General features: G+C 38.2%; 1 protein-coding gene across 19 annotated transcripts in view; it reads right to left on the reverse strand.

Moving 5' to 3' along the window:
• The window catches only part of Pfk (ATP-dependent 6-phosphofructokinase), a 94782-nt gene that overhangs the window by 68914 nt on the left and 13815 nt on the right, over positions 1–12053 (reverse strand). For 15 of the 19 annotated variants that reach the window (XM_071686318.1, XM_071686326.1, XM_071686334.1 and 12 more), the window contains 4 exons: positions 9425–9530; positions 6259–6384; positions 2341–2456; positions 744–923 (listed from right to left, as the gene is read on the reverse strand). In XM_071686318.1, the coding sequence (XP_071542419.1) occupies positions 744–923; positions 2341–2456; positions 6259–6384; positions 9425–9530 (528 nt within the window). Of the gene's footprint in view, positions 1–743; positions 924–2340; positions 2457–6258; positions 6385–6901; positions 6937–9424; positions 9531–12053 lie in introns of all 19 variants that reach the window. The other 4 variants (XM_071686331.1, XM_071686328.1, XM_071686329.1 and 1 more) reach the window with 1 other exon arrangement.

A 12053-nucleotide genomic window follows, 5' to 3' on the forward strand; every position in this document is an offset into this window, starting at 1 on the left:
AGAAGATTTAACTTAAACATTAAATCAAGGGTGTAATGCTACCATAGGGCACTGGAGTGCATCTCTAGCACAAAAATAATGAGATGATGAGTTCTTATAAAGCATGTGTCAGCGTTTATGTTTGTAAAACTACCCAAGACATCCCCCCCCCAACAGAGCAATGGGATCCTGCTCCATATGACAGAGCCTGGATGCAATATCACCAATTTACAGAGGACCTCAGGATAAGAGTAGCTTCTTCCCTGAACATATATGTGGAACCAAACCCTTCGTGGATAGTGTCATTTCAGTAAATTAACCTATGTAGTTCATGTTGTTCATATTCTCAGTACAATAAACTAATCTGTTACCTTAAAAGAAATCTAATCATGATTGAAACAAGGGATTCAAAATACCAGTGGTTAGAGAAAAAAAATGTGGACTGCTTACTGGCAGTTATATTCTTCACATGAAAGGCACAGATTTACTGAAAACAATTGCCTTTCTTTATTGGTTTTCTTCTAAAATGACAGGTACCTGTATATATGAAGTGAAATAATTATCATGCCATGGTTCATCATTGTAAAATCTAGGTATTTCATCTAAGTCTCATCTATTGGGTTAAAATCATTAATATATACGAAACAGTAATGAATTTAAAAATGGTGAGCCAACAAATTTTCCTAGGACTCCAGCATCTCAAAATCTGGCACTGCACAGCTGCATACCATTCGCATACAACAGCTTTCCCTTTAAAAGCTAACCTGGGAATCGCCTCCACTAGTGAAGACAGCAATCCCCTTGTCTTTGTGCATGCCACGTTCAATGACGTGGCCCTCCTGGCCCATGGTGATCTGTGTATCATGTCCTCCTTCCGTGGTCGCCATGTAGTCGATAAAAGCTTGCCAGGGATCTTCAGGGAACTTTGGTGGGGGAGGGATATCCTAAAATTTACACAAAATGGACTGTTATATGAATTTCATAAGAATAGTAAAAACAGTGGTACTCTTTACATCTAAAGGATTAAGCCTAAGCTTATGAACAGCATGTATCTAAATCTTATTATTTATTTTTTTTATATTTATTTTGCTTTGTCGCTGTCTCCCGCGTTTGCGAGGTAGCGCAAGGAAACAGACGAAAGAAATGGCCCAACCCACCCCCATACACATGTATATACATACACGTCCACACACGCAAATACACATACCTATACATCTCAATGTACACATATATATATACACACACAGACACATACATATATACCCATGCACACAATTCACACTGTCTGCCTTTATTCATTCCCATCGCCATCTTATTTTACTTAATAAAATAAGTGTAATGCTTCTTTTTACTTTCTCATTAACACAAGGTTCACTCTTGTCACTTGCTGGGCATTTCTGACTCATGATTTGGGAATAACAACCATAAATCATATTAAGAATGAAGCTGAGAATGTATTCCACACAGACACATTGGCAGTGTAAGAGGACCTGAGGGTGGCATCCCTCAGAATTCGAGGTCATGTTTACATCATAGTGGAGAAAAGTTTGTTTAGCTCTAATTCAAATTTGACACCAAATCATCACAACTTTAGTAACTTAAAAGTAGAGCTTCACAACATACAATGAATTGGTTCTAAAATGACAGAAGGCACCAAAGCTAAACAGCATTAAATTGGGCAACTTTATACAGAGCCCACCCACATCAGTTTTACGAAGCACCCCAAAAACTGACTGAGTGAGCACTCTATCAAGAGATTCTACATCCTGGATGAAGACTTACATTTCTAAAAAAGTAAGGTAAAAATTTCAGTATGTTGGGTCCACCATTAAGCAAGTCCTTCTAGTACTGTAGTGGTCAGTAATTTTTTTACATTACATATCCACTCTCCAAATGAAATTAAATGATTAAGGTTTAACATTACAATACATTACTGTATACTCTATGTAGGAACACTGAAACTGAGCATGTTAGGAATACTGTAAAGATCATTTTAGGATGTATTTCAAATAAAAACAAACAATTTTCATGATGGCAAACTTATCACATTCTCAAGCTGGTATATTCTCCATTTAGTTTGAGCATGTTACATTATACTACACAAAATTAGGTTTATGCTCCAGCACTCAAAAGAATATCTTATCAGACCATGATACTGCAGGTACAAAGAGCACTGCCCACCTCATAAGTAAATTAAAAGATCTTAATATTTCCCTCTTACCTGTGGGTTTAAAGTTCCATCGAAAAGAACAACATATATCTATTTCTTGTATAGCTTTCAGTATTTCTAAGAGAAGCAAATATCTAAAGAAAAAACACTGAAACCTACTTTCCACATCTGCACATCTTAAAAATACCTACCTGCACAGGAGCAGGTTCTGGAATATCTTGGGTTGGCTGAGTCAAGAACTTGCCCTCTTCAGGAACAGGTGTAAGTGCCTGTCCTTTGGAAGTCCCTAAAGATCCTCTATCTGTTTCTGGAATGCAGGTAATTTAGTACTTAAGCAGTAGAAGCGAAGTATCAAATTCGAAAGTGATGGTTAAAACTCCTTCAAAAAGAAATTTTTTCCTGCATTAAATTCAAATTTACTGATACATTTCATGATTAACATTCTTATTCTTCTTTTTCATACTTGTTTGCCATTTCCTGTGTTAGCCAGGTGGCACCAGGAAAAGACGAAGGAAAAGCCTCATTCAATCACATTCATTTTCTAGCTGTTACGTGCAATTCCTTGGAAGCTACAGCCCCCTATCCACTATCAGGCTCTACATACCTCTCCCTTTCCCATGGTTGGTTCATATGCCCTGTTTCAGTCCAGTGACAGCACATCATCTCCTGTATACCACATCACTCCAATTCACTCTCTCCTGTGCACGCCTTTCATGAGCCTCATAACTGGTAGAGGATGTGTGGATCATGTGTTTGCTTTGAAAAATGTTCAAGAATAAATACTTAAAGAAACAGAAGGCTTTGAATGAGATATTTATGGATCTAGAGGAGGCATATGACAGAGTTGATAAAAGATGTTCTGTGATAAGTATTTAACAATATATGATGTGGAAGGAAAGCTATTAGTAGCAGTGAGGAATCTTATCAAGAGAGTAAAGCAAGTGTGCGAGAAGGTAGAAAGGAGGGGTGAAAGGTTCCAGGCAAAGATAGGTCTGCAGCATATGTGTGTGATGACATCATAGCTATTCACTCTGTTTATGGATGTGGTAGAGAGGAAAGTGAATGCAAGGGTTTTGGGGATAAGGGGTAGATCTACAATCTGGCATGTATAGGAAAGCTTGGGAAGCAAGTTGGTTATTGTTTGTTGATGACAAGGCAATAGTGGCAGATTTGAGCAACTGCAGAAATTGGTTTCTGAACTTGAGGGAATGTGAAAGGAAAAACTTGAGAGTATATGTGAAAAAAAGTAAGGTTATTAGGTTTAGCACCAAAGAGAGGCAACTTAGTTGGGGTGAGAGTTTGAATGGAAAAATCTTACAGGAAGTGAAGTGTTCTAGACAAATAAGAGTGAAATCACGGCAGCCAAGGTGAGTCATAGGGTGAGTGAGGAGGAGGAAGGTCCTGGAATCGTTGAGAAATGTGTGGAAAGAGAAGTTACAGTTTGGAGGAGATGATGGGAATATCTGAAGTTACAGTAGTTCCAACAGTGTTGTATGGGTGCGAGGCATGGGCTATAGATTAGAATGTAAAGATGATAAATGTGTTGTTCATGAAATGTCTGAAGACAATGTGCTGTGAGGCAGGTTGATCAAGTAAGAAATGATTGGATAAAAGAAAGGTGAGGTGATATGAACACAGTTGAGAAAACTGAAGAGGATGTGCTGAAATGGTATGGAAATAGGAAAGAATGACTGAGGTGAAGTTGATAAAGAGGATATGCATCATAAATGGAAGGGAAAAGGAGAAAGGGAGATTGAACTGGAGATGGAAAGACGGAAGGAAAAAGGCTTCGAGTGATTAGAGCCTGAATGTGCAGGAAGGTATAGGGTGAACTGCAGCGATGCAGTGCACAGGAAATGGCATGATGTCAATGGAATGAACCAGGGTATGATGTCAATGGAATGAACCAGGGTATATGAAGCAGTCAAAAAAGACATGGAAAGGTCTGAGGGTCTTGATCATGGATATGGGGCTTTGATTTCGTAAATTATACATGACAGCTACTGAGTAGATGTGAGTAAATGAGGCCTCTTCTTCATCTGTTCCTGGTGCTACCTCACTAACTTTGGAAACAGCAAAGAAGTAAAAAGGAAAAAATATATATACAGACAGACCTTGATTAGTACTAAGAATGCATTCCTGTTCAGAGATAACCAAAAAAAGTGCTAAACTTGGCAATCATAACATGATTCCAATGGAAAGGTGTACCATTAGCATCATTTCTCACCTATAAGCAAATATACAAGGGCTTCAAAGGATTCTGGTAATAGTACAAATTATGAAGTTACTATCTATCTATATCTCTGATGCTTTTTTCCTTCTGTAACTGCCTGAAGTGGGTGGCCATGGCAACAGTCTCCATAACTAGTAAACTCAAGTGTAACTTCTTAGCCTTTAGTACCTCACCTTTAACAGGCCACTGGCAGAGGGCAAGTCTAACAGTGTTTCTAAGGCTCCTATCTAATGTTCCTACTGACTACTACTACCCAATGCGCCTGCCTAATGTTCCTACCTACTACTTCTACCTGATGTTTCTATCTAATGCTCCAACCTAAATGTTCCTACTGACTACTTCTATCTACTGTTCCAATCACTTTGTCAAAAGGCAGGGCTAGCACATAGTGCTCACCACTAGAAAATCTAGAATTACAAAGAATGAGCTGTATAAGCTAAGAGTTGTCAAGTGTTATGTGTGAAAAGGATTGTATGTTTGTGGACGAAATGCCATTAGTCCATGTGTGGGTGAGGTAGAAAGACAGCTACCTGGAAGTGCTGGCTCACTATGCAGCTGTAATTAACCCTCCTGATACCCAGGCAGGTAGCACTGGTTGGCTGCCTATCAATTACTACCTACCATACAGGTGTATAATAATTACAATATAATGATCTTAAACTTCTGATATGTACTATCTGCAAAAGTACCAGAGCAAATTTCAGATTATTCTCATATGCAGAATGAACTAAAAATTCACATCTACAAGAAAACTCATACATCAAATGCTAAAGTATGTGCTTCAGTACTTACTATAAGGTAAAAATATCAAGCAATGGAATTTCAAGCAATAATTTTTCATGTATCACTTGGTTACAAAAGAAACTAGTTTTTACTTATCAACATGAAATAAATTGTCATAAACTCAGAACTCCTCTAAAACAAAGTAATAATCCGATAGGAATCAGAAAAAATAATGGCTTTTTCTACTGAGAAGTATACTGCCATTTGAAGTAAAATAGGGAGAATGAACTATATGAAAAAAATCATACAATAAATCATAATAATGAAAAACTGACATAAAAATCATACTTTAAAATTAATTCACACCACAAGCAAGCATATCACACATGAACAATGTATTACAATAATCTAAAAGAAATATCAATAACTTCCAGTGTCTTAAGATATAAACATAAATACATTATGTTTTGGTACAATACTTGCCAATGCACTAGGTCTGATCAGCATAAGACAATCAATGTCTGCACACTTTATAACCCGCATTTTTCAAATTCAAGCTGCTGCTTTTCCTTGAATGCCTGCTCACATTACTAACACTAACACCTGCAGGACCTTTCCCACACATTGTGGCCCCTCTGCACTTGCAAATGTTGGCAAAAATATGATAAATACATTAATCTCAGTGCAGTAAACATGGCAGTCAAAACTCTCATCATGTCTTATAAACTGCACTCTCTTTTCCAATCTGTTGCTCTTCCCTAAATGCTTACTCACATTACAAAGACTTACAGGCTTTTTTCTAGATACTATGGGCCTCTTGTGCATAGAGAAGTTGACAAAGACCTTACTATTTTTATCATCATTAAGGCTGTCCAGCCAGAAATAGTCTTTTATTTAGTATCTCTGCTGGTCAGCATTTTTCAAAATGTGATAAAGCAGAGTACCACATCATGTGGTGTTCCCCAAAGGAATATATGCCAAAGGCACATTAGCCATCAATGGTGAGCCTACTATCCCAACAGTAGGGTGGGTAGTCAGCTAGTACAGATAATCTCCATACTCACAGTCATCCACTCCCTCCATGAGTATAACCTTTTCTTTCCTTAACACCCTGTCTTCTTCAACCTCTTCTGTGTTCTTCAGTTCTTCTTACCTTGATCTTCGCGGACAGCCCTTAGGAATTCTTCAAGGTCATCGACCTTTTCAGAGTCTGCTGCTGCTGCCTTGACCTCTTCCTCAAGTCTTGTAAGCTGCTCTGAGGGCAAGTGTGCAAATCGTCCTGTAAAAAATGGTGATAAGTATGAGCAGTAGAAGTAACAAGCAATCAGCCTTTCTTGATAACCTGTAAAGCTAAAACCTAATAATGATTAAAAATTCAACTACAAAATGGAAAAAAATATTATGGCATTACTAAAATAAACATTCTGAACCAAGAAAGATAGAAAATGACAGTAATACAGGCCCTCAGCCCTCATCCATGCATATCAAGAGGTAAATTGTTCCTACAAGGCACTGCAGTTAACAATTTACACAAAATGTAAGTAAATCATGACAAGATTGAAGAGGCTAGCCAATAAGTAGTTCTAGCATACCTCATACACCTTACACCTGATAAGCAAATGCCACAACTGTAAGAAAGTAGGCAGCAAACTTATCTTTGGTTTGCTGTGTCTATCCCCAAACATGTCTTTTTAAACTCCTTGAAATCTATTCTCTGATCCTCATAGTGAGCTAAGGGTACTGCAGGAGACTAATGATATAGTACACAGTCCACCAACTGGACGGGTCCCATTCACCTGTCTTTTGGTAAAGCATCAAAGGCCCTCCAATTCTGTAAGGACAACCATACAAGCTATGGGCTAAAGAGTATAAGAAATCAATACAGTAAACTCTCAGGGACTGAACCAGGGCATGTGAAATGTCTGTGGTAAACCATGGAAAGGTCTGTGGGGCATAGATATGGATAGGAAGTTGTGGTTTTGATACATTACACAAGACAGCTAGAGACTAAGTGTGAATGAATGTGGCCTGTCTTGTCTGTTTTCCTGGTGCTATATATATATTATTATATCTACATTATATATTATACTGGTGACTGAGTTTGGTAAAGTGTGCGAAAGAAGAAAGTTAAGAGTAAATGTGAATAAGAGCAAGGTTATTAGGTACAGTAGGGTTGAGGGTCAAGTCAATCGGGAGGTAAGTTTGAATGGAGAAAAACTGGAGGAAGTAAAGTGTTTTAGATATCTGGGAGTGGAGCTGGCAGTGGATGGAACCATGGAAGCGGAAGTGAATCATAGGGTGGGGGAGGGGGCGAAAATCCTGGGAGCCTTGAAGAATGTGTGGAAGTCGAGAACATTATCTCCGAAAGCAAAAATGGCTATGTTTGAAGGAATAGTGGTTCCAACAATGTTGTATGGTTGCGAGGCATGGGCTATGGATAGAGTAGTGCGCAGGAGGGTGGATGTGCTGGAAATGAGATGTTTGAGGACAATATGTGGTGTGAGGTGGTTTGATCGAGTAAGTAATGTAATGGTAAGAGAGATGTGTGGAAATAAGAAGAGCGTGGTTGAGTGAGCAGAAGAGGGTGTTTTGAAATGGTTTGGGCACATGGAGAGAATGATTGAGGAAAGATTGACAAAGAGGATATATGTGTCGGAGGTGGAGGGAATGAGGAGAAGTGGGAGACCAAACTGGAGGTGGAAAGATGGAGTGAAAAAGATTTTGAGTGATCGGGACCTGAACATGTAGGAAGGTGAAAGGCGGGCAAGGAATAGAGTGAATTGGATCGATGTGGTATACCGGGGTCGATGTGCTGTCAATGGATTGAATCAAGACATGTGAAGCATCTGGGGTAAACCATGGAAAGTTCTGTGGGGCCTAGATGTGGAAAGGGAGCTGTGGTTTCGGTGCATTATTACATGACAGCTAGAGACTGAGTGTGAACAAATGGGGCCTTTGTTGTCTTTTCCTTGCGCTACCTCGCACACATGAGGGGGGAGGGTGTTGTTATTCCATATGTAGCGGGGTGGCGATGGGAATGAATAAAGCAGACAGTATGAATTATGTACATGGGTATATATGTATATGTCTGTGTGTGTATATATATGTATGCATTGAGATGTATAGGTATGTATATGTGCTGTGTGTGGACGTATATGTATATACATGTGTATGTGGGTGGGTTGGGCCATTCTTTCGTCTGTTTCCTTGCGTTACCTCGCTAACGCGGGAGACAGCGACAAAGCAAAATATATAAATAAATATAAATAATAATAATAATACATGTATATTACAGTAGAAGAAGACTTAGAACATGAAGAAGACTTAGAACACTCTGTATATACATACAAGAGAGGGAGAACTAAGACACCAATGGTACATAAGTGTCATATTGTAATATTACGTACACAGTAACCTCAAACACCCTGCACTTATAAGTAGGTGCACCTAAGTGCGTCACGTGCTTGTGGGAAAACATAGCAGCAGTAAAAGCAAAATGAAATGGCAAAATGAAACACGACAAGCAAAGTACACTTTTGTATATGATCACAGTGTCTGGGGAGGTACATGAAGAAGACTTAGAACATGAAGAAGACTTAGAACACTCTGTATATACATACAAGAGAGGGAGAACTAAGACACCAATGGTACATAAGTGTCATATTGTAATATTACGTACACAGTAACCTCAAACACCCTGCACTTATAAGTAGGTGCACCTAAGTGCGTCACGTGCTTGTGGGAAAACATAGCAGCAGTAAAAGCATCATTCTGAAGGCAAAGTTTACCATATTGAGGTATTAAGTTACTAGTCAACATAGTGTTGGTATCTCCAGAGCTCTTGGTTTGCCCAGTACATCAGCAAGAACAATTTATGACCATGCAATAAAAGTGAAGCAGTATTCCTTCAGCATTGCTGAAACCTTACGATGCAAGGAAGACCATTCACCACTTAGGTGAAGTGATGGAGAACAGTGAACGAATTGCAAGTGTCTAGATCAAAGATCCAAATCATTATATTATCCTTAAAATACCTGTAGCTACTGCACTGCATCTTTACTTAAGGATGTCTTCAGTTGTATTTCTTATCTGGATACTTCATTTAATAATGTACTCATACTGTACTGTGTCTTTCTTGGCATTCTATTAATATTTTTGTTTGAAAATTTGGTTGAGGAATCTCCCCCAAGAACATAAAACACTTTTATCCCATGGTAAATTGGGTTCCAGTAAACAGCAATTCTGTTAAGTTGAGTTTTACAAGAACGCATCTACAACACAGTGTTCATTAGGTGTAAATATTGGCAATTTACACTTACCTGCTTCCTTTGCAGCAACAAATTCCTGTAAGTACTGTTGTATTTGATCACTGGGAATCTTTGGTTTCACTGGAATTCCAGGCTGGTTGAGTCTTTGCTCAGCTTCCTGAAAATGTGGAATTTTACATCAGTATCATTGGGACTAAATATTTTACACGATGAACTAAATTCGACTAAAGTGTTAATCAAGCCTAGGTTTCAATACAGAAAACCCTAAATATACAATCTAATCTCGGAATCAGAGTCAAAACACAAATCACCTGAAACCACAGGCCTGGTTAAATAAGAACTTATGAATGAAACTGAGGAATCTTATCAAATAACATGTGTTGTGAGATGGGAATAGAAAACTAGGAAACTGAAATATAAATCAGTTAAAAAACTTAGAAAATATGTAACTAGAAGAGAGTGAGAAATATATAAAAAGCAAAAAAAAATTTAGAAGGGTCTTTTCTGGATGATCTAAAGTATGCTAAACAAAAGAGAATGTCCATAACACAGAGTGCAGAAACTACTGGTAGCACTGTAGGGAAGGGGAATTATGAGCATTGCCAGGGCTGTTTAGAGACTCAGAGTATGAGGACTGATGCATTGGAATAGTGGCCTATGGAAACTCAGAGGCACACAGGATATTGAGTGAGTTTGTAGAAATAATAATATGGACTGTTTGATATGGAAGAATTATGAAACTTTATGTCCTAGTTGATAAGAGGTCTAGAAAAGAAAAGAGCAAATGGGATCAGTGCATGTTAGCTATAATGAAGATTTCTGGGAAAGTCAGAGAAACAGATGCTGATAAATCAACAGCGAAGTTTAAAGCTGAAAGGCTGATGGCCCCAAAACCAGAAAGTTACTAAAATTAGAAGAGAGCTTAATCACTTATTCCCTTTGGAGCCAGGAGGAATGGGGGAAGAAAGAAAGAATGTTCACTAAAAGATACTGAAGGCTACAGAAATGCCAGATACAATATCTGTTATGTAAGAAGTGAGAAGAGTTGGTGGTTATAACCAAAATGCAAGGGAATGGTCAATCAAAATTACTTTTGATAAGGAGTCGTCTAGTAAGGAGGTATTTAGGCTGGCTAACTAACTTGAAAGCAGAGTTCGTCTGATACACACTTGATGAAATTCAACCCAAGTTACTTAGGCTGGCTAACATACTTAAAAGCAAAGATTGTCTGATATGCATTTGATGAAATTCAACCCAAGTAAGTGTAAAGTAATGAGAATGGGACACAGTGAAACAAGGCCTCAATATGATCTTGCTGTAAATACCTAGCATGAATCTGTCCGAGAGGTACTTGGGGGTTGATATTATTCCTTGAACAGCTGTCACTAGCCTGTCACCAGTGTCTCACATTAAAAGACCAATACAGGAAAAAAAATATGTCTGCAGCAGATTTTGGAATAAAATTCAAGTAAACTGAAGAGGAAATATTCAGAAACCTGTTCACATCCTACTTTATGCCAAAATTGGAATATATTTCTCAAGTTTCTTCATCACACTTAAAGCACAAAGAGCTAACAGAAAAGGTCCAGATGACAGCAACAAAAATGTTATCAATAATGAGAGAGCTGAATTAGAGGGAAAGAATAGAAGCTTTAAATTTTCCAAACATGGAAAAGAGAAGTATAAAGGATGACCTGATCATATTCATTTGCTTTAAACCAGATTATTGATACACACAATGAACAGGTAAAGAGGTGGGGGTAGAAAAATCAGAGGACAGAACATGAACTTGGCAAAGAAACTTGCTAAAAAATACAAAGAGTACGTTTAAAGTATAGGCTCAATGAGAAAATTGTGATTGCAGGCAGCACACAGAAGCTTAAAAAACTGTATAATAGTCAAGATTGTTCCAGAGTTGGGACCCCATGAATGTAAAATTCCCTCACCATACAAAACGAACAGGTAATTACATTAGATGAGAAAGGCAGTATATACTGTCACTAACCTGTTGTTAGAAAACAGCGACAAACTCTCTGCTGGCAAATATGACAGTAGTATTCAAGTATATGCATGAGGAGACATTCATCATTCTTCATCAGGCCAAAACTAAAACATGATTTTCAAGTTTGGTCAATGCACTTAAAGAAGCACTAAGAACTAACAGACAAGGGCAAGTGGAGGGCATCAAAGATGATACTGGAATTATGGTGGCTGAATCACAAGGAAAGGCTAGGGGCTCATTACATTAAAGAGCGAAGAGCGACCTGATCACAAGCGTTTAAACCAGCTCAATGACATACATAAAGGACGCTCCTTCAAGAGGTGCTGAAGAAACTTGCAAAAAGGATTTAAAGGGGTACTTTTGTAGTATGATGAATGGAATAAACTGAGATATGAGAATTCATGTGGGCAGCATACAAAAGTTTAAAAAGCTGCATGAGGGGCCCCAAGAAAGAGAGGGGCCCCAAGGTGATCTCTCTCTCCAGGCACTGTACAAATAGGTAATTACAAATGCTAAGGGAGAAATTGAAACTGAGGACCTATTAAACGAACCTATCCCATACTAGGAAAAACTAGTAGATATGAACTAGCTGTTAACAGCTGTTAACAATGTAAATAGTTACGCACCTATAAAACAAATCTAGATTTTGGGAAGCACACTCTGTGATGTTAAACACTA

Source organism: Panulirus ornatus, chromosome 42, assembly GCF_036320965.1.
Source record: "Panulirus ornatus isolate Po-2019 chromosome 42, ASM3632096v1, whole genome shotgun sequence".
Lineage (NCBI taxonomy): Eukaryota > Metazoa > Arthropoda > Malacostraca > Decapoda > Palinuridae > Panulirus > Panulirus ornatus.